The 23,809-nt window shown below is 35.8% G+C and overlaps 1 protein-coding gene across 4 annotated transcripts in view; it reads right to left on the bottom strand.

The window, feature by feature from the left end:
• INPP4B (inositol polyphosphate-4-phosphatase type II B) overlaps nt 1–23,809 on the bottom strand; it is a 563,252-nt gene that overhangs the window by 153,864 nt on the left and 385,579 nt on the right. For all 4 annotated transcript variants that reach the window (XM_045992576.1, XM_045992594.1, XM_045992567.1 and 1 more), the window contains exons 13-15: nt 18,323–18,453; nt 17,837–17,941; nt 4,965–5,073 (exon numbers count right to left, since the gene is read on the bottom strand). In XM_045992576.1, coding sequence (XP_045848532.1) covers nt 4,965–5,073; nt 17,837–17,941; nt 18,323–18,453 — 345 coding nt within the window. The remainder of the gene's footprint in view (nt 1–4,964; nt 5,074–17,836; nt 17,942–18,322; nt 18,454–23,809) is intronic.

Genomic DNA, 23,809 nt, shown 5'->3' with positions numbered 1-23,809 from the left:
AATTGTTATATCTTTATTCCGATCTTGGTTCTGTTCTGCAACTATTAATGATTTGGGGATTTTTTAAACACACATTTCCACTAAGCAAGATGTAATTTTTTCTTCCTTATATCAACATATATTACCTTGTATAAATTTTCTTTCTTCCTGATACATCTCAATTGAGAGTCTATATTGAACATTTTTCAAGTTCAACTCAACTGTGTCACTATTCTTCTTGTTTCTATTCTCCACACCCTTCCTGTTTTCTCCCAGCACTATTCACTCACATCTATCTCTTGCTACACATTATTCTTACTTGGGAATCTTTTAAAACATACCCATACCTGGGCTTTATTCCCATGACTTTCACTTAATTTGTCTGGGGTGATATCTTGGCACAGATAAAAATGTTCTAAAGCTCCAGAGGTAATTTTAATACGCAGTCAAGGTTGAGAAGCCTTTATGTAATAATGATTGTACTGAATTATTATTATTTGTGAAACCTGATCTCCCACTGGTGTTTTCAGCACTTTAAATCAGAGACCGTAACTGATTCATACGTGAATTCCAATGCCTGCTGAATTTGAACTTGTATACCAAATACTCTCTGGGGAACTCCAAAAGATCCAAATTTCAAGAGGTTATCTCTTCATCAAGGAAACCACAAACTGTTACAGGAGTATCACACAAGAACAAACCTAATACATCATAACCCTGACCTGATAAGGCTATAAGGGGAGTAAAAATAAAATATTAGGAATAGGGAGTCAAATCAACTTGGGAAATCAGGAAGACATAATGGAGAGGATAGAATCTTAGGACGGATGATGCACAGAATTTTGAATAGGATTTTGTGTATGGTTTTGACAGAAAGAAATAGAAAATAGGGGGAAGATGAAAGCAGAAGAATTTCTTGTAAAAGGGAACTGAGTAAGGAAAGAAGAAGAGGTGGAAAGTGTGAGGTCCATTAAGGAAACAGTTTATATAGCATTTAAGAAGCAGCTATAGGAGAAGGTGGTGATTGATGAAAGTAGAAAGTTGGTGGAGTGAGATCACAGATGTTTTGAATGCCCACTGGATGACTGTGGACCCCGTGAAGGTTTCTGAACAAAGAAATACACACAGACACTTGTTCTTTAAAGAGATCACTCTTCTTACTAATTATCTTGTAGCTTTTAAAATGCATTTTTATGTGATCTAAATCACATTATATGAACACTACAAGCGAGGCTTGCTCTTTTTAAAATATCTTATTCATTTTTTTATTTGGGAAAGAGAGAGAGAGTGAGAGAGAACATGATTGGGGGAGGGAGAAGGAGCAGAGAGAGGGAGAAGGAGATTCTTTGCTGAGTGCTAGCCCAACATGGGGCTCCATCCCAAGACCCTGAGATCATGACCTGAGCTGAAATCAAGAGTCAGAGTTTAACCAATTGAGCCACCCAGGTGCCCCAGTAAGCAAGGCTTTCTTATACTAAACCCCTTCTCATTATGTATTCAATGTATTAATCAAAAGACAGATCCCTGAGGAACAGACACATAAATTACATGTGTTCTCACAGGACAATAGTTCATTAGCATAGCTGAGGTGAAAATAAATGGAGGTGAGGTAGTGTAATAGCTATGGTTGTTCCCTTAAAAAATTGACCTAAAATATTGGACTATCTTTTGGGGAAGTAGCAAAAGAACAGAGTTGAAGAAAATTCCTTCACTTAATGTGCTTTTCTGCACTGCCAAATGCAAATAAATGTGCTAGTCTAAGTTACTCATTTCATATAGTCATATTTACTCCTGTTATTGCTTTTGACTGACAATGCAATATTTATTGTTGAAAGAGCCTACAGAAAAATAATTTGCATAGTATGATGTCACTTTATGCTGGAAGTCTTTGTTTATATCACCTCTTAACTTGATGGACTGGCTGAAACCTTGCTTATCTGTGTATTGCCTCAGCAAGCCGTCTTTGTCCTATATCACTGCCCTATGGAATACTTTTGAGATTCACACCATACTATATTTTTAATTAAAAAACTTCATTGAATTTTATCCATAAGTCATTAGTAAAATAATGGGATAATAACACATTTGAGAAACCTAAAGCAAATCAATGTTTATAAACACTGGATGCTCTTTATCCTTTTATTTTAAATTTGATCCTAAAAGTTGGGTGTGTGTGTGTGTGTGTGTGTGTGTGACTATATGCATATAAACATCCCAGTGAGAGGTGAAGAATAGTAAAAAATTCAGATATTCATGGAGATATTTAGGACTCAAAAAAAAATCCTATTCAGAATCTAATCACACATCTCAACATTTTCTTTAATAGCAGCATATAGTAATATTTTAGGATTTTACACAGTTACACAGTTAGGTTCCATGTATCATCATATGCCAACTCTTTATATGCTCAACTACAATTTATGTGCCCTGTGGACAGTTTTCAGTCTTTTAACTGTGTTATAAACTCTAACGTTTGATTGAGAAAAACAAATAGATTAGATGAATTCTCAAGATTAGAGACTTCCAGTTCCAGGCAAGATGGAGTAAATATAATCTATTTTACTTCTCTAATTACAAAAATCACTCTAGACAAAACCTGTAAGTCATTTATCAGAAGAATCTAAAAGGTGGAAAAATGAAGGCAGTCTGACTGGGTGCCTTGGAACTCAAGAAATAACATGACAGTGAGTTCCACAGTTTTGTTTTTTTTTTTTTTTTCCTTGTCTCATAACCCAGTGATGCAAAATGCCAGGTAAAAGTGGCATCCAAGAAAAGCCAAACAACTAGTAAAGGGTGGCCAAACAGAACAGAAAAGTTTTACTCATACTTGTCTATTCTGTGGGTGATATCAGAAAAATGGCAGGTTGCTCCCCCACTTAAATAATGGTGCAGCAAGGGGTCAGTGAGAAAAGCCCCTCCCTGGCACAGCACCTGGACAGTAACCTGTATTCCACTCCCGTCCCATTTCAGCAAAGAGATGGCATCCTTTCCCCATGAGGTCTGTGATAACTGGCTGCCAGCCTCCATGAATTAAATAGGAGCTCCTCTCCCCTCGAAGCCCCTGGTTGCAATTCTGATTTCTACTCCCTGCTGAAATAATAAGGCAACAGAATAACATTCTGCAGCAGAAGGTTTTGGGGGAGGCTGTGACTATTAAGAGATCACCTGAGGGAGTTCCTCGGTGGTAATGGAATAGTCCTTTATGATTACTTTGATGATAGTTACTCTAATCTACACCTGTGATAAAATTTCATAGAATTCTATCTATGTCCTCTCAACCAACCAACCAAACACAAAAATGAAACCTGGAGTAATCTGAATAAGGATTATATCTAAGTTAATAGTTTTATTAACTTTTTAAAAATTTTTTAACTTTTAAACTTTATTAACTTTTATTGTACCAAAGTCCCTTTGTTCTTTCTCTTTCCTTCCCTTCCCTCTCCTCCCCTTTTTTGCCTTCTTTCCTTTCCTCCCTACCTCCCTCCCTTCCTTACTTCCCTCCTTCCATGCTTGTGTGTTTTTTTTAATGAGAGAGAGAGAGAGACTGAGCGAGCATGTGAGTGGGAGAGCGGTAAGCAGTACAGAGAGAGAGAGAGTGCGCACGCAATCTTAAACAGGCCCCATGCCCACTGTGGAATGCAGCGCAGGGCTCATCTCACAACCCTGAGATCATGACCCCAGCTGAAATTGAGAGTCAGAAGCTTATCAGACCTGAGCCACCAGGCAACCCCAAAGTCAATTTCTTTAAAACAAGAAAAAACATATAGCTATGTTATTAGTTTATATATTAATATAATAGTATATTACTTATACAATTCTAACTTACTTTAAATAATTTTTTTTTAAGAGAGAGACAGTGCCAGCAGTGGGGAGGGGCAAAGGGAGAGGGAGAGAGAGACTCTCAAACAGATTCCTCCCTGAGTGTGGAGCCCCAGGCAGAGCTCCATCTCAGGACCCTGAGATCATGACCTGAGCTGAAATCAAGAGTCAGAAGTTCAACCAACTGACCCACCCAGGTGTCCCAATTTGAACGCTTCCAAATTTTTGAATGCTTTCTTCCTGAAAATCTGGACACTGAATAACAAATGTGTTACATGATAAAACTTTTTAGAATATTCTGTTTTTGCCACTCCCATTTTCTAATACTCTTACTAAACCAACTATGACTAAGAATAACTATTTTCCCCTAATTTTCAAAATTTGGGATTGTAATCCAAGAAGAGTAACGACTTGAAGAGGAAAGGAAATTTACCCTTCACACCTGAATAACACTCTTGATGGTTTACATGAATATACGCATATTACAGGATAAACTCAATATGTTGGGGTCAGTACCTGGGGACTGAACTACCGATGCAATATTTTAAAATAACTGAACACACAAAAAATTGAAGTATAATAAAATTATAAGTGACAGTGATAATACTTTGGTTTTTGTGTTATGCCTTGTCCCTAAGGAATACAAGATTACTGTTTTAATCTCACCATTTAACAGAGTTCTACATTGATGTCTCTTTTTCAAACGACACAATTAAATGATAGGGAGTTATGTGCCTGGCCTTCAGCCCCAATGAAAATCACTAGTATGGTCAGAATCATAATTGGGACTCATGCTCTCCATCAAGTGTCTTGGGCTTCACAGTTAAAGTAGATAATTTTCAACTAAATCTCCACATGAATACCATTCCATTGAATGAGCCATAGTTGATACCAGAATATATCTTATTTTTTGGTAGCATGGTTTCCAGAAGATTTTTCTGCCAGCATAGTGCTACTCCATAAGCAACAAACTCAGGCATTTCATTTATTCTAATTTCATTTCTGTTCAAATATTTTCTTGGACATTTGACAACTTTAAGTTACTTAATGGGTTAGAGATGTCAAGAACTATTCATTGCGATGGACCAAGCTTCTTTATCTTAACCTTATAAACAAACTTTCCCAAAGGGAAGATAATATCATTAATGCATCGTGTCATCACTTACTTTCTTCTTTCCATCTCAAATCGATGGAGTAGTTTCCGAAGACCACCATTCTTAAATCCCTGAAAATGGGCAGCTGGGGCCCCCACAGTGATGACATCGTAGAGAGCATCTGGAACAGGAATGGACAAGGAGATGAACACTTTGCAAACATTTTTCTCCAGCATGCTATCTGCATTGAAGCATACACACTGTGGGAAGTTTGAGAAATTATTCTGTTTAATTTTGCAGGAATAACTATGAACTCTCATCTCAAGGGGGCAAGAGAAGCTAATCAATCTTTCTAAAAGCCACCTGTGCACCTAAACAAGTTAAAATATTTCTTTGATTTATGACTACATCTTAATTATATGCTACTGTGTGGAACAGTATGTTCCCTCATTCTTCTATATACTTACTGAGATAACATGTTAATTGGTCTTTTGTGTATTTTACTTTATTGAGTTTTGCATCATTTAATTTGCAATCATATTGAAATTGAACAATAATGAACAATCTTTACAGAGAAAATTTACAGAGGAAGAACGAAATATTAATTCATCTCAGCTCAAGGGCAGAACAGTACTAGTACATTTTTAAAAAATCTATACAGAGTAGTTTCCTGTCTGTGTATACTAAATCCTACACAGTTTTGAATGCATGCTTTTGCAATTTTCTTAGATGACATAGAAAGAATACATTAAATGTCTCTAGATCTATTTTCCGCCAAGATTTTTTGTTTTTAAATAAAAAATCAATACATTTAAATTGAAACTCAATCCTTTGATATTGAAAGCCTTCAAGTTTGGTACATATTAAGTTTATTGCTTCAAAACACAGCATCATTTTTACCTCCTAATGAAAAGTATCCCCATAAGAAGGAAGACAGAGTGAACATCTCTTGTTAAACTACATTTTATTTGAGAAACCTAATTTCATAGTAGATCCTTTCCAAATTGATTTTGGTATTGACACTGGTTGTTTTTCAGTTCCCATTTACAGGGAAAACATAAATTATTTTATTAGCTTCAGGTAAACACCATAACTTCTTTATACTGGTTCAGTCCAAAGGCATCTAAAATATTTTTCTTAATAAAAAATGTCTTCAAGTGAAAGGCTTCAGGAGAACTGAGAGAACTCAAGGTCACACAAACAAAACAAAACAAAACAAAACAAAATGGGCGCCTGGGTGGCTCAGTGGTTTAAGCTGCTGCTTTCAGCTTAGGTCATGATCTCAGAGTCCTGGAATCGAGTCCCACATCGGGCTCTCTGCTCAGCAGGGAGCCTGCTTCCCTCTCACTCTCTCTGTCTGCCTCTCTGCCTACTTATGATCTCTCTGTGTCAAATAAATAAATAAAATCTTTAAAAAAACAAAACAAAACAAAACAAAACAAAACAAAACAAAATAATACAGAAAGCAAACAGATAAAAAAAAAACCCCAGAATGTAACCCAAATCAACCTATCAATAAGGCACTTATTGAACGGCCATCAATAGATGGTTAGAGTGATAATCTCTTGCCCTTTCAAAAAGTCACTAATAAACTAGAAGTTAGCTTTTCTTAATATAGCAGAATATTAGACTTGCATGAAATTTAAAGACTTCATTATCCAAGAGATTTTAATCTAGGGTTATGAAAATAGTTTCGGGAAAGTCCATTAAGTATGTGCAAATTGTATAAGTACGTCTGTTCTACTTCATGGAAAAGGGTCACAGATTTCTCAATGGTCATGAAAGCACCCAAAAGTTCCCAAAACAAAATTCTAGTCTACCTTCATTTATTTGATGAGAACTCTGAGAACCTTGAGAAATGACCTGCTTTGTCTGAAGCCCCAAAGACCTTACACCCACAGTCTTCTGACATCTAATCCACGGATGGAGAGCCAGGGGTTTAAATTAGTGACTGGAACCTAGCAAAACACCTGACCACAAACAAGTTGCTAAGGCCCTTTGCAGGATCTTAGAAGAAGAGGCTCATATACAGGAAGAATCCCAAACTTAAGTTGCACTAGCTTCCTAGTGAATCTGTTTCTTCAACTCACACATAGTTTCAGCATTTTCCAAAGCTCCTTTCTAGGAGCAGAAATTTTCTCTTTGTTCATCCACTCTGCTCAGGGGAATTTTAGTCACCTATGAAGGAACCATGAAACTTGGAAGCAGCAGGTAAAGGAAGAGAAGCAAGTTACTCAAATATTGTCTACTCTTCATAATAAAGAGCTGATTATTTTTAAATCTAAAAGAAGGCCTGTGTGTATCTTGAATCCAACTATAATGAAGAACTTCCAAAGTTATAAACAAGTTCTTTCATATCCAAAGTTCTGACTTTTACTTGTTTCCATTCTTTTTTTTTTTTAGATTTAAAAAAAAAAATTTATTTTTATTTTTTTAATTTTTTTAAAAGATTTTATTTATTTATTAGAGAGAGAGAGAGCAAGCACAGGCAGACAGAGTTGCAGGCAGAGGCAGAGGGCAAAGCAGGCTCCCTGCCGAGCAAGGAGCCCGATGTGGGACTCGATCCCAGGACGCTAGGATCATGAACTGAGCCGAAGGCAGCTGCTTAACCAACTGAGCCACCCAGGTGTCCCTTTTTTTAGATTTTTAATTTATTTATTTGAGAGAGAGAGAGAGATCACAAGTAGGCAGAGAGGCAGGCAGAGAGAGGAAGGGAAGCAGGCTCCCTGCTGAGCGAACGCGGGGCTGGATCCCAGGACCCTGGGATCATGACCTGAGCTGAAGGCAGAGGCTTTAACGCACTGAGCCATCCAGGTGCCCCTTGTTTCCATTCTATTTCCTGTTTATGAGCTCATCCATGTTGTAGGTGTTCAAAAATGTCAATAAATAAATAAATATTCTGAGGCTTGTTTCAGTTTCTCTTATATGTCCTTAGAGATCATGTAACGTATTATTTTTTTAATTGAAGAAATAAAAAAGTTATATATACTATCAAGAAAAAAAAACATATTTGAATCTGAAATATATATATCTCAATGGGATCAGGATGAATACATATCCATCCATGGACCATATTCTATAAAAGAACAAAGAGAATTTATGATAATTCACATGCAAAAGAATGAAATCAGACCCTTGTCCTATGGCATGCACAAAAATCAACTCAAAAATGGATTAAAGACTTAGACATAAGACCTAAAAGTATAAAACACCTAGAAGAAAACAGAGGAAAATTTTATGATGACTGGTCTTTACAGATGCGACACTAAAAGCATAAGCAACAAAAACAAGCAGAACTACATCAAACTGAAAAGCTTCTGTATAATTAAGTAAACTATAGACAAAAAAGACAACATACAGAAGAGGAGAAAATATTGGCAAATGATATATCTGATGAGAAGTTAATCTCCAAAATTTATAATGAACTCCTGTAACTCCATAGTAAAACAATTAATAACCTGACTAAAAAATGTGCTAAAGGCTTGAATAGACAGACATTTTGCCAAAGAAGACATACAAATGGCCAACAGGTATATGTCAAAATGTTAAAGGGTATTATTCATCATCAGGAAAATGCAAATCAAAACTACGATGAGATACCATCTCACACCTGTAAAAATGGCTTCTATCAAAAAAACAAAAGACAGTGAGTGTTAGCCATGCTGTGAACAAATTGGAATCCCTGCACAATGTAGAACTATCATGCTTCAGCAATACCAGTTCTGGGCATTTATACAAAGGAGCTGAAATCAGGATCTCAGAGAGATATGAGTGCCTCTACGTTCATGTAAGCACTATTCATAATAGGCAAGATGTGGAAACAACCTAAATGTCCATCAGTGGGTGAATGGATAAAGAAAATGTGCTGTATATGTATAATGGGATACTATTCAACTTTAAAAAGAAAGGAACTTCTGTAACATGTGACAATATGGACAATCCTTGAGGGTACTAAGTGAAATAAGCCACAGAAAGACAAATAATGCATGATTCTACTTGTATGAGGTATCTAGGCTAAATTGCTGTCAATGTTTCTATAAAATTTGAATTCCATTTTATTTTTTATCTTTGTTTTTTAAATTTGAATTGTTTTATTATGCTGTCTAAAATAGGAAGAAATACAGAATTCCTTTAAAAATGTCTCATCACACGAAAGAAAGCAAGCCCAGTAACTCTGTGAGATGAATATGTAAATTAGCTTAGCTATAATAATCATTCACTATACATATGTATAGCAAAATAACATGTTATATATTTGAAAATATACATAATTTTCATTAAAATACAAAAATATATTTATTGTTTAAATACTTTTGAAAATTGTTATTTTTGAGATAATTTTGGATTTCCAGAGTTGTTGCAAAATTAGAACAGAGTTCTGTATACCCTTCACTATGCTCCCTATGTTAATATCTTATACAGTCAGAGACTATCAAGACTAAGAAATTAATCTTGTACTATAACATTAAATGTAGTAGATAATATGTTAAAATTAGTTTTTCCACTAATACCCTTTGTTCTTTCAGGATCCAGTCCAGAATTCCACATTTCATGTTGCTATCATGTAGTCTTCTCCAATCCATGACAGTTCCTCAGCATTTCATTTTCGACCTCGACACTTTTGAAGAGTACTGGTCCCTCAATTTGGGTTTGTCTTATGTTTTCTCATATTTAGACTGAAGTTCTGCACTATTGAGTAGGATACTGTGGAAGCCATATGCCCTTCTCAGTGCATTATAACAGGGAGTATGTTAAGTTGTTATATATTACTTCATGTTAATTAAACTTGATGCATGGGTCAAAGTGTTGACTGCCACTATCTATCTATAGTTGATTCTTCACTGTAAAGTTACTAAATATTTAGGGAGACATATTTTAAGACAGTACAATACCCAGTTTCTTTTTAGACCTGTGCCCACTAATTTTAGCATCTGTTGATATATCTTGCCTGTGGCAATTATTACTGCTATGGTTGAATGGTGATTTTCCATTTCCCTCATTCCACATTTATTAACTGGATTTCTTTGGGGAAGAATAGTTTATCTTTAGTTTATATATTCAGCTATCTATCTACCTATTTATTTTTAAATATTTATATATTCATTTTAGAGACAGAGAGAGAGTAGGGGGAGGGATAGAGGGAGAGAGAGAGAATGCTTAAGCAGACTCCCTTCTGCGTGTGGAGCCCCACTCTCTGCTCAATCCCTAAGACCATGATCTGAGCTAAAATCAAGAGCTGGTGGCTTAACCGACTGAGACCCAGGTGGCCCTCAGTTATTTATTAACATCAGTAAGGGCTCATAGGTATCGGTTTATGATCTAACACTATTGTTATGTTTAAGTTGTTCTAGCTTTGTCCTTTGGGAACTCCTTCCATTGGCTCTTGTACTATTTATCTATGTCACCCTCTCCATTTGTTGCCATCGTTGTTGTTTGTTTCTTAGCACCTCCTTACTTTCTAGAGCCACCAGATACTCTAGACTCATCTTACATTTTCCCAGCCTCAGCCCTAGAATCAACCAGTTTTCCAAAGAACCCTAGCTCTTTTTACTTGAGAATGGTGTTTAGAAATCAAATACTGGGGGCACTCTGGTCAGATAAGTGTCAAGATCTCAGAATCCTGAGATCTAGCTCAGCATTGGGCTCAGCGCTCAGTGGAGAGTCTGCTTGTCCTGCCCTTTCCTCCCTCTCTCTCTCAAATAAATAAATATCTTTTCTTTTAAAAAAAGAAATCAAATACTGGGGGTAGGTATACTCATTCTTACTGCTTTCAATTCTTTCAGTGCCAGAGGTAGGAAGTATATGCATGTATATGCATACTAACTTGTACACACACACACAAACACCCCTGTGTCTATATATCTATATTAACAACAACAAACCCATGAGTCCATATTGTTACCTCTGACTTCAGTTCAGCATTACAGGATTCCTTCTAGCCTTTCTTCCTTCTTTGTTTCTAACTTCTTTTTCTGATATTGAGAAACTGGACTCTCCCTATTTTATATTTACGTATTCGGTTAACCATACTATACAAATAAAATAGTTTTAGAATTGTTAATTCATACTTCTGTAAGAAGTAAATATACTAACAAAAGTACAGTGTTTGTATTCTTTTCTTAAGTTTAGCCTTATAATATTCAATGTTTTCTTAGATCAGATGCTTTATTTCTCATTATTTTCATTAAACTATCATTTTTGTAATTTTATTTACCATTTGTTATCATTTTAAACAATATATTAACAGGAAGTTAACAATAAAGCAGATTGGGGATATGAAATTCTAAGAAAAACTTACAAATCATTAGCAGCACAACAATCAGGATTTGAAAAAAATAAGAATGAAAAAGGAGCCAATTTCCTAATATAGTTATATGTTTTCAAGGGCAAAGTGACCAGGAACTAAAACACACAAGAGTTTCCCAAATATTCTTTACTTTTGAACTTCATAGAATACATTTCAAATAGGCAAGTAAAAAGTAGTACTGTTGTTTCAGCACAGCTAGCAGAACTGAATACTTTATCTATATTCCAGAAACCTTTTTTCCCATTTCCGCACCTCGCAAGCCAACCTTGATATTCCATTAATACCAAGAGGCATTCTCTGTAGAGACAATAAGTAGGGCTTATGTCTGGATGTTGAAAGAGCAAATAAGGTCTCTCTTGCTTCTCTCACTTTTCTTTGTTGCCTTTTGATTCTATCTACCTTGATTAGAATCACTCCTCAAAAAGGTGGGATCCTTAAGTACGCATTTTGCAGAGGCTCAAAAACTTTAGGCATATATAATCTTTACCTTCATACATTTGGGATCTCCAAAAAGACGCTTTGAAGTGTTAATTTTTAAACTCTGATAACTGTGATATTGTGAATTATAATCTAAAAAAAAAAAAAAAAAAAAAAGCCAGAGGCTCAAAATAGTCACTTTTGTCAAAGGAACCACATCAGCAAACCAAGGCTTAATACCTAATCTAACTGCAGTTTCAACCTCCCAGGAATGTAACCTTTAACCAGTCAACATAGAATTTCTTGGTCAACTAGGAAATTTTACTAAAAGATCCCTTCCATTCCATTAGAAGGATGACTTTGCCTCAAATAATGGGTTCCTTTGCCAATAATTTCCTGTTTTCCCCACTTCCTACATTCAAAAAGCTTTCCTTTTTTGCAGCTCTGTAGAGCTCTCTTTTATTTGTTAGGTAGGATGCTGCCTGATTCGTGAATCATTCAATAAAGACAATTCGAACTCATAAATTACTCAGTTGAATTTTTGTTGCTTAACAAGGGTAGGAAATAAATATATTTAGTAAATATCTTTGTTGCCTTTTCTGGCAAGGTGGTCCTAAAACCTTTGGAATTTCCTAAGCGTTGAGAGCTTTAAAGATGTCTTTTCTTATGTTAATGAAGTGACTTTCGGACCTGCCCTAAGGACAGAGCCTGGTTGCCATGGCGCTCAACCAAGGGATTAGAGGGTCTGAATTTTCTATCCCTCCTCTCTACCTAGGCACCTGAGAGGAGAAAAGAGCTCGAGATTGAGTTCCATTCCCAAGGGCCAATTATTTAATTAATCCTGCCTGTGTCATAAAATCTCAAAACAAAACAAAACCAAAAGGACTAGGTTTGGGGAGCTTCTGTGGTGGAGGTGCTAGGAGAGAGGGGTTCAGAGAGCACGGAAGTTCTACCTACTTCCCCCATGCCTGGCCAGTGCATCTCTTCCACCTGGCAGTTCCTGAGTTATATCCTTTGATAATAAACCAGTGTTCTAGTAAGTGAAATGTTTTTCTGACTTCTGTGAACAGTTCTACTGAATTAATTAAACCCAAGGAGGGGGGAACATTTGATTTACAGCCAGATGGTCAAAAGTACAGGTAATTGGCATCTGAAGTGGAGGGCAGTCTTGCGGACAGAGCCCTTAGCTCATGGAATCTGATGCTGTCTCCAGGTAGATAATGTCAGAATTGAGCTGAAACTTCAGACACTCAGTTGGCATCCATGGAGCACTGGGAAACTGATGGTGTGGGAAACCCCTATCTTCACATTGGAATGGTCCCACAATCATTAATAACTAAAGAGTGGCTCTGAAGGAAACAATTAGAAAGTAGCTACTGAATGTTATTCCCGGAGTTTGTGTGAAGTTAAGCTGTCCTGTTCAGCTATAGGTTTCTTTGGTTTATTACATGATCTAAAATGAGAACATAAACTGTATAGAGCTATATAATCCTTAAGTTTGAAATCCGTTCTGGCATACTTCACACTAATCACTAAAATTTTTAAATACCCCACTTACTGGAAAACACAAAATCATAACTCTTGGGAGTCTTAGTATTTTACAAATGGTATTTGATAATTAGTATTTACAAATCTCACAGTACTGGAAATGCTGGGTTTATCTCTTTGGCCACTTCGCCCTGAATGCCACTTGCAATTACTACGAAAATAGTAGACAGACGTAGATAGCGCATGGGATTCATTTCCTGGTCTCTTAGTTTAGTTAAAAAGAACGGTATACACTTAAAGTACCATGTTCAGTCTTGGCTAGAGCACTCGTACTTTTTAAAATTTAGTTAGAACTAACTGAAATTTATTGTATTCCTCTAAGAGGGAGCATATAGAAAAACATATAAAACAAATAATCAATAAAAAATAAAACTCGAAGGGAACAATCTGATCAGTAATATTTGTGTCATATTAAAATTTTCCTTATTTTATCCTGCTGCTTAAATTATGTATCTTTATGATATTCAGCCCTTAACTGTATAGAATAAAAGCTTTCAGATTTTTGATACTAAGAAACAACTACAAAAATCTAGATGGACATTTATTTTACAGAAAATTTGAGCAAAAAAAAAAAATCAGATGTCCTTTTTTCTTTCTTAAAATAATATAATCTGTTTTTTGATAATTTTTTTATAGTTTATATATCAAATATACATATTTGATAATTTAAGTCTTCTTCTTTTGATAGTTTATATCTCAAAAATTGTCCTAGGCTTTGTGAAAATGGCATCATACACAGCATAATGTGGAAGTAGAATTCAAGTTGTTGAATCTCATTAAGCTACAGATAGTATGTTGGTTTGAAAGTTAATAATAGGGCTGCCTCATAGCCTTTAAAAGCCATTTAATAATAGATATGAGATAATAAGTCTATTTTTTTCCCCAGAAGATCTTTTTAAAATTCCTGCAACTATAAAAATAGTGGTAATGAAAAAAAAAAAAAACGTAGACATGCTGATCTCATTTCAGGGAACAATTTAACCATAATCCTGGACTTCAAAATGATCCACAAAATGACTTTGTCAAGAATCACAAAACAACAAGGAATTTTAAGGAAAATCTATTTCAAAATAGTCCAAACAATTTACCAACATCATGAAACATCTAAAAGTAATTATACTTCATTGATGACGTGATATACCCAAACTAAAGATACAGAAATCAGGGAGTTCTAAACAGCTCCTCATTTGTTCCTTCCCTCAATATGGAGATTAGAAAACTAGGGGCAGAGAGGTTAGCTGACTCATCCATACTTACACAATAAATTCTGGCTTATGTCCCACCTGATTCCAACTATAGCTTTATGATACACTATAGAAGGCTTTTTCTTTCTTTTCTTTCCTCTTTCTTTCTCTGTCTCTCTCTCTTTGTTATATATTACAATATGCTATTATATATCTATAACATAAAATAAAATAACTTAAAGAGAATGATATTATAAGAATCTATATTTTATAATATTTATCACTGACTTTCTATGAAAATAAAATTTGAGGTGGAAAATTTTCTTCTTAAATTCAGGGTTTTTTCTTTGCTATTGTGACTGCTGTCTAAGATCTCTATTGGGATTGTATTTGTTGCATTTAATTTAAGTAATGAACAAGGGTGAAAAATTAATGGGTCTGGGGGCACCTGACATTGGATGGAAGTTATTTCATTTGTCAGTATGAGACATGACAACATTAGTTCTGCTCAGTTACTTGTTCCTAGAGCTAGACATTAGCCTTGTATTTGGTGAATCTGCCTCATATTGTTTGCAAAGCTGCCTCTCCAAATATAGCAGGCATATTAATCAAATGTGGATTGATGTAATTTACTAATGGTAAGAATGAAAATAAATCTAGACTACATCCAAAAAACTTCCCAGTGAAATACCAAGGCTTGGCCAATCATACTTGCATCATTACCTTGCAAAATGTTGTCTGTAATTTCAGCTAAACATTCAAATCAGTAAACATGGATCTTAAATAAATTTAACTGCAATTCATTTAATGTGCTGAATACATGTTATATAAGTAAGTAGAAATTTGATTGACTGCCATCTACAGTTTTCAGCCATTTTATTTTGTAAATAAGAAAACCAATGCTCAGAAAAGTTATTAACTTGGTCAATATCTAAGAAGTATGTGGCAGAACTCCAAAATTCAGTCAAGTTTTCAATTTATATTAAAACATATAGTTGGTGATCTAGTCTATAAGCACTTACTTTATCTGAATTCCAATCTCAAATAATAAATTTTGAACTTATTATAAAATCATAAATATTTTAAAACATGGAAGCTTAATATTCAAATTACATATAAGCTATGTATACCACATATATATGATGTATATAAAATTAAATATATAATATACATATACACACATATATATATATATATACATATACACACATATATATATATATCTTACATGAGTAACCTTGGGGGAAAAATCAGTATGCAGTAGAATTCAGTACCTTTGCATTAATTCTTGGCCATTAAGATTTTTAATCTTTTCCCACATTTTCTCCTTTAGGTCTTCAAAAAGAAGTCTTTCTGAAAACTACAGTTAAAACCCTGTAGTTTAAGAGTTTTACCCTAGTTCTGTAAGATGAAAATTTTGCTTTTCTTTATACTACTTGATATTTGTCATCACAAAGAAGAAATTCCTTTATCTATCTTGTTATTATGGGTTGATTTATGCTCCCCAGAAAAATACCTTGAATATGACCTATTTGGAAATATGGTCTTTACAGATGGAATCAAGTTCAAATCAAGGCTTTAGGATAGATCCTACTTCAAAATGGTGATGTCTTTAAGGGGGAAATTTGAACCCAGAAGTGAAGAATTCTTTTTTTTTTTAAGATTTTATTCATTTATCTGGCACACAGAGAGTGTGTGTGCATAAGCAGGGGAAGAAGCAGAGGGAGAGGGAGAAGCAAGTTCCACACTGAGCAGGGAGCCCGACATGAGGCTTGGTCCCAGAACCCTCAGATTATGACCTGAGCTGAAGGCAGAAGCTTAAGCAACTGAGCTACCCAGGGACCCCTGTCAGATAGTCTTTAACTCTCGTAGCTTCTTAATTATTATTTGCTGATACTTTGATTTTGATGATTTTTAAAACCATTAGATGTTATGTTCAAACTACTGACAGATACTTAGTAATCAGTTAAGATTTCCTAAATGCTATGGACCAGTCTATCTCACTTTTATTTCAGTTCTTTCATTGACATAATTTTTGGTGAAAAGGATCTAAGTTAAAATTTCAGATAGTTGGGCACCTGGGTGGCTCAGTGGGTTAAGCCTCTGCCTTTAGCTCAGGTCATGATCTCAGGGTCCTGGGATCGAGCCCTGCATCGGGCTCTCTGCTTGGCAGGTAGCCTGCTTCCCCCTCTCTCTCTGCCTGCCTCTCTGCCTCCTTGTGACCTCTCTCTCTGTCAAATAAATTAAAAAAAAAAAATTCAGATAGTTGATTAAGGTTACCGAAGCTACTAAAATTTTACATTTCCATAACTACACTTAAACCTGCATATTAGCTGGTTGTATAAACACAAATGTATGCACAAACTCAGAAAAATGGTAAACTTTTCTGGTTGTGAAATTTCAGATGATTCTGAAGCGGGACACAGATTTTAACTCTGTAAAACCTCTATATTGTTTTATAATATAGAACCTCTATATTGTGACAATAGCTACAAAATAGGGTGTTAGCATGAATCTCTAGACGTATCTTTGTATGTTTGCATATCCAAACACTTACCACGGAAGACTGGATGATCTAAAGTAAATTTTGGCTCCCTCGGAAGATGGGTACTAGCAAGATGACCACAGCATTTATCATTAAATAGAGAGACTTTTGAGAGGGAAGAGAGGTGAAGAGTTTTTTAATAAGGATGTGGGACAAAAACCATAATATGGGACTTTTTCTGTGTGTGAATAGAGGAGGATAATCACTCTACTTATGCACAGAAATTGATGTAGCAGTAAGTTAAAGGAAAAGGAGGGGAAAGAATATTTTAAAATATATTTTCCTAAGAAATAGCAAGGAATTATGTAGTGTGGCAAGGGATACAATATGATATTCACCTTATTCAATATTCAATATTCAATAAACCTTACTGAAGTCTGTTTATAAAAAATCTACACACTTTTCCTTGCAAAATGTTTTTCATGTCTAAGTATGGTAAAATACTTTACCACTTTTTTTTTTTTTTTTCTGATAGAGAAGGGGGTGACTGTTGCCAATCACCACTAAGTCAGAAAAACGGCCTATGAGTCCATCTCTGGGCTTTGATTTTTCAAGTTAAGCATAAAATGAACAAGTATTGTTTCTCCTTTTTCCTTTTTTAAAAATTCAGACACTAGCATGCATGGTTTTAGCCATCACTGAGACTACTTAAGAATGTTTTCATTTGTTTTGCATAGTCACCTGAAACTCAATCCGAGTGCCACATTTTTAAAGTAGTGTTCAGAAACACAACAACAAAAATACTATAGTCCCTTTGTAGTATTCAGGGTCATTATCAACTTCAATTGTTCCATCTTCATCTTAACATAATTCTAAAATTTTTAATTCTGCCTGTATCAAGTTTTTTTAAAAAGTACACACTCAAATAATTTGCCCACTTAAAAAATAATATATAAAAAAATAAAAAATATATAAAAAATAATAATAATATTATATACACTACCTTTCAAGTGAGGGCTGTGTACATGCATTCTTTGCAGATGTAGATTTATTGGAACAAATTCTAATGTTTTCTCTCCTTTGCTGCTGCTTGATTTGAAAGAGGACCCTAGGCAGAAAAAAAAATTGAACGTTAATAGTAAATGAATAATAAATGTGTGTGTGCATGTATGTTGAAGAGAATGTTTGACATGGAAAAATATTACAAGGATTTCAGAAAAAAATATATATCTTGTATAAGCTGCTTTTCTTTATAGAAATTCAATTTAAAAAATTCTCAGTTATTCTTATAATAATCCCATGAGGTAAAATAGGGAAATCTATTTCTTCCTGGTCTATCATGCCGAGATGTTAGAATGAGAGATAAAAAGATTTTTAAAAGTTTTTGGCTCTTCTATATCCATAACAACAATGTGTATTATTGTTTTCACCTAACATACATGAAATGCAATTCAGTTTGAATATATAAAAAAAGTTATTGCTTTTATACCTGTTTCCTTGCTAAGTTCTGTCAGAATATCTTGGTACATATTCACCATTTGATCACAGTGAGTAAGGACATTTTTCCGTAGATTGTCCCAGTGTGGAGAAAGCTCACCAAGTTCTTTCAGTTCCTGGTTTCTGTTAAAAATATAAACGAGGAGAAAATATTTATTTTGATTTTAAGCCCACAGACAAGGAACACCTAATAAACATTGCCAAACTAATTAGAAATTGATTCGCCATCCATTTCCGGAAAGCTCTATGCACTCATTAGAAAAAAAAAAAAAATTCTCCCACATCAGCCATAACAATATCTTTCAGGATATGTCTCCCGAGGCAAGAGAAACAAAAGCAAAAATAAACCACTGGGACTACATCAAAATAAAAAACTTCTGCCCAGCAAAGGAAACCACCAAAAAACCTGAAAGGCAACCTACAGAATGGGAGAAGATATTTGCAAATGATGTATCCAGTGAAGGTCTGGTATCTTAGATGTATAAAGAATTTATACAGCTCAACATCAAAAAACCAAATAATCCAACTAAAAAATGGGCAGAAGACGTGTGCAGACATTTTTCCAGAGATGACATACAGATGGCTAACAGGCACGTGAAAAGATGCTCGACATCAATCATCATCAGGGAAATGTAAATCAAACCACATGAGTATCACCTCACACCTGTCAGAATGACTTAAAAAGACAAAAAACAAGTGTTGGTGAGCATGCAGAGAAAAAGGAACCCTCCTGCACTGTTGGTGGAAATGCAAAATGGTATAGCTACTGTGGAAGACAGTATGGGGTTTCCTCAGAAAGTTAAAAATAGAACCACCCTATGATCTAATAATTGCACTACTGGATATTTATCCAAAGAATACAAAAATAATAATACAAAAGGATATTTGCACCCCTATGTTTATTGCAGTGTTATTTACAATAGCCAAATTATAAAAACAGCCCAAGTGTCCATCAATAGATGAATGGCTAAAGAAGTGGTACATATGCAAATACATATATATATATATATATATATATGGAGTATTATTCAATCATAAAAATAATGAAATCTTGCCATTTCCAACAACATGAATGGATCTACAGAGTATGATGATAAGTGAAATAAACCAGTCAGAGAAAGACAAATACCATGCGAATTTAAGAAACAAAACAAAAAAAGAGACAAACCAATAAACATACTCTTAACTTAGGAGAACAAACAGATGGTTACCAAAGGGGAGGTACGTGGTGGGGGGGAATGGGTGAAATAGGTGAAGGGGATTAAGAGTACACTTATCTTGATGATCACTGAGTAACATATGGAATTGCTGAACTATTATATTGTACACCTAAAATTAATATAGCACTGTATGTCAACTACACTGGAATTAAAATAAAATTAAAAAAGTAATTTTAACACAAGGGAAGATACGAATAGCTTAGGTCACACAAACATTAAAGTTCTGTATGCTGAAGAGGTGAAAAAAATACAAGTTAATAAATATTCTCACTGATAAAAAATTCACAAAGATGATGACAAAAACTTACTGTACACACACACATACATACACACATATATGGGACAGTCAGTTAAAAAAGAAACATTAAAACTTCAATAGAAAAACAGCTAAATTCTAGGCTTCAGTCATCGAAAATAAAATAATGTGGAAAAAAATAATGTGGGACGGGCTTTCTGATTATGTCTGAAGGAATAACAAGATATTCAAGTAACCCAGTTTATACATAATACAGCTGCAAAATTTTTTTAAAGATTTTATTTATTTATTTATCAAAGAAAGAGAGAGCGAGAGCACAAACAGGGTGGGTGGAGGGCAGAAGGAGAGGAAGAAATAGGCTGCCCGTAGTGCAGGAAGTCCAGTGCAGGCCTTGATCCCAGAGATCATGACCTGAACCGAAGGCAGATGCTCAACCAACTGAGCCACCCAGGCATCCTGCTGTAAAATTTTTTTTTTTTTTTTAAAGATTTTATTTATTTATTTGACAGAGAGATCACAAGTAGGCAGAGAGGCAGGCAGAGAGAGAGGAGAATGCAGGCTCCCTGCATAGCAGGGAGCCCGATGCGGGGCTTGATCCCAGGACCCTGAGATCATGACCTGAGCTGAAGGCAGAGGCTTTAACCCACTGAGCCACCCAGGCGCCCCCTGCTGTAAAATTTTTTAAAGGCTCATAAATGGTATAATCAGGTATAATTTATTGGCCTCGGTTTCTCTCAAGAAGACAATATAAGTAAATGCAGTACGCATATAGTTTGTCTTTTCTTTATCAAAAGGAAGAGCTAATCATGCCATTTAAGTTTTAATTATTACCTTTTATTTAATTCTCTACCCTTTAGCCAAGTTAATTCAAATCATCAGAATGCCTTTTTAAATTATAATGATAAATGGTCTAATATGCTGCCTGGTTAGATCTCTTATTCATTTCTGTAACCTTTTACCAACAACATTTTCATGAGGCTAATTTAACTAGCAATAATGAACCTTCTTTGCTATTTTGGCTGTGAAACATGCTAAATATCAAGCTAATAAATTCAGAAGATGTAGAATCTTTAACATCCTGTTAAATGCAAGAATAATGGATGGTGTGCAAAAATGTGACTTGCCTTCAAATATTTGTAGCTGCCTTTGTTTTGTTTCAAAGGGGATGCAGTGTGGTACTGTTGCATCTTTTATCTGAGGTCTTTACAATTTTTGTGAACAATAATCTCATTCTTAACTTTTCCACAGATTAGCTTCCATTACACAACATTCATGGGAAAAGAAATGATTAATTAATAGCCAACGAGGGTAAAAAAGTTCATGACCCAAGTTGAGACAGGTGGGGGAGCCTGGAGAACTGGGGCGTCCAGTTCTCTGTGTGCACTCAGATAGCAGAGTATTCAAATTCAGGACAAAACAACAATAACCAACAAACACAAGTTATTCCGAAAGCCTGAGATAACGAAGTCTAGAAGAATCTGGGCAATTAGGTCAGATGTGAGAAAGATAGCCAAGTGTGATATGTCAACTTAATACATAAGGTTTCAGGCTTTACTTCCAAAAACAGTTATGATGAAAATATTAGTTAAGTATTCCTATTTAATAGTAATAGATGTACCGTGGGTCTACAATTTATGTTGTCTCTGAATCCTTATCAGAAAAGAATAATGAAAAGAGAGGTGGCAAGGGAGAGAAGGAAGGGTGACAGCGAAGCCATTGAACACACTGTAGGAAACTGGGATGGAGTACATCTCCTTCCCTAACAGAAGCCCAGCAAAGCGAGGTGAGAAAAGTTTAGTGTTTTGGGGGAGTGACTCGAGATAAGCTGAAAGGAGTCCATAATCTGCTGTTTAAAATTTATTAAACTCCTTCAATATGTCAAAGATTATATACTGAAATATACAGATGAAACCTGTCATTCACCACTCATTTGTTCTAAATGATGTCACTGAACAGCTACACATTCCAAAAGGGAAAAACAACCAACATAAGGTTTCTCTGCATTGAAGAAAACTCAAATACAGGGGGACTATAGAATAAAGGTATAATAAACCAGAGCAGAGTAATGAAAAAGTTAGAAAACAAAATGGGACATAGTAAGAGAGTGGTTGTAAGTTTAAGAAAAATGAAAGACATTAATTATATCAATGCATTAAAATAGATTGAGTCGGGGGGAGCCTGGGTGGCTCCAGTAGGTTGAGCGTCTGCCTTTGGCTCAGGTTATGATCCCAGGGTCCTGGGACCAAGCCCTGCATTGGGCTCCCTGCTTGGCAGGAAGCTTGCTTCTCTCTCTCCCTCTGCCCCTGCTTGTGTTCATCTCTCTCTGACAAATAAATAAATAAAATCTTAAAAAAAAGAGACTGAGTGGGTACATGGGTGTCCCCAAATCAGGAAACTTTTCAGTTGGGAAGGTAAGAGTTTTTATACTATATTTCAATTTCTTACTCAGCCAATAAAGCTTTGACATTGGAGGACCTTGCTTTGTATCTCAAGCCAGATTCCCTAGAAAGTAGACTGGGATCAAGCAGTCCCAGGTCAGCAAGGGGGAGGTAAGAGGGGTGTTGTAGAACAAAGAGAAAGTAGACATCAAGTGGGAGGTTACCGAGTCGGGCAGAACTTCACAAGAAAACATGGTTAGCTCCTTCGTCATGTTAACAGTTCCAGATAACTTATATGGAACTAAAGCACCTTAGAAAAGTTTATTAGATGGAAGGAGAAACAGTTATATACCAGTTCCTTACCACCTTCTATAGTATTTCATTGGTAAAGATTCATCATATGGGACATTAACTCCTCAGCACTTCCAGTTGTCTCTTCTGAGTGGCTACTGAGGAAGAAATGTCCCAGTAGAGACAGAACTGTCCTGCATCTGGTCATAGGTACCAGAGCCACTCTGGATCTTTCCAGGGTAGATATCACTGGGGGCGTGTTAATATCTGGTCTTCACCCTGCGGGGAGGCCGAGACAGCTGGTGGTGTTAGGACATAAGTGACAATGGTGGGAGTATCTGGAGCCCTCCATTGAGCAAGTGGGCAAAACCTGAGCAGAGTTTAAGGTTGAGCCAGTATAAAAAAGTACATCACCTGCGCCCATGACAGGCAACCCCCTGGAGAACTTGCATTTCCATCATTTCTTGATATTCATGTAGCATATAAAATAGCACCCTCATATCTTCCCTAAAAGGGAGTTCAAGTGTAATCCTTCAAAGTGATGGCCAGGTGCAGTTCCCCCAAATGAGGTCATGAACCATGCTACAATATCTGATCCTTTAGTGATCTTAGGGGCCTTAGTTGATGTTCCTCACTCTCCTCTATCACTCATTCTCGATTTTCCTCATATTCCTCTAGTACTTCAGCTGGTCTAGGTTGCTGCCTTATGAGGTGACCCAGACATTAATTCCAATTGATTAGACCCTTGGTTTCCCTGCTCTTACGGAATCTTAGTTGCTATAATTTCCCACTCACCTCTGGGCATGGAGCACACCAAAGTACTAGACATATTTCTTTTGCTCAGATTATGAGGAGCAGCCCTACTTCCTCATGGTAATAAGTACAGTAACCTTTGCTATCTTTGCTAGCGCATCGTAGTGCTAGGTAACCAGATCACATGTGAACCAAACATAGCTTCCAGATGAGTAGGACTCTTTATGGGTTATGGACAGAATTACCCCATCCCATGCCTCAAGAATCAGGATTCTAACTGGCAAAGTCTAAGGTGGTAGGGAAAGGAAACACAAATCCACTAGTGGGGCATTGTGATTGATTGAAAAAAGGCTCACCCCGTTTCCCAGAGCTGTGTGTTCTACCTGTAGTGGGCATAACATCTTTTATCGGCTGTTAGTTTAGCATACAGACTTCATCCTGGAGGTCAGTACTCCAGTTCTGAGGTTTTGTCCCCCTACAGTGGTACCATAGCTGAAACATTCATGATTAATATTATTCCACTATTGTATCAGGTTTGCGGCTTTTGGATAGTGGGGCAAGCTCACTGTTGCACCTCCTTT

The sequence above is a fragment of the Meles meles genome, chromosome 2 (assembly GCF_922984935.1).
Source record: "Meles meles chromosome 2, mMelMel3.1 paternal haplotype, whole genome shotgun sequence".
In the NCBI taxonomy this organism is placed as follows: Eukaryota; Metazoa; Chordata; class Mammalia; order Carnivora; family Mustelidae; genus Meles; species Meles meles.
This window is presented reverse-complemented; position numbering and strand designations above follow the sequence as displayed.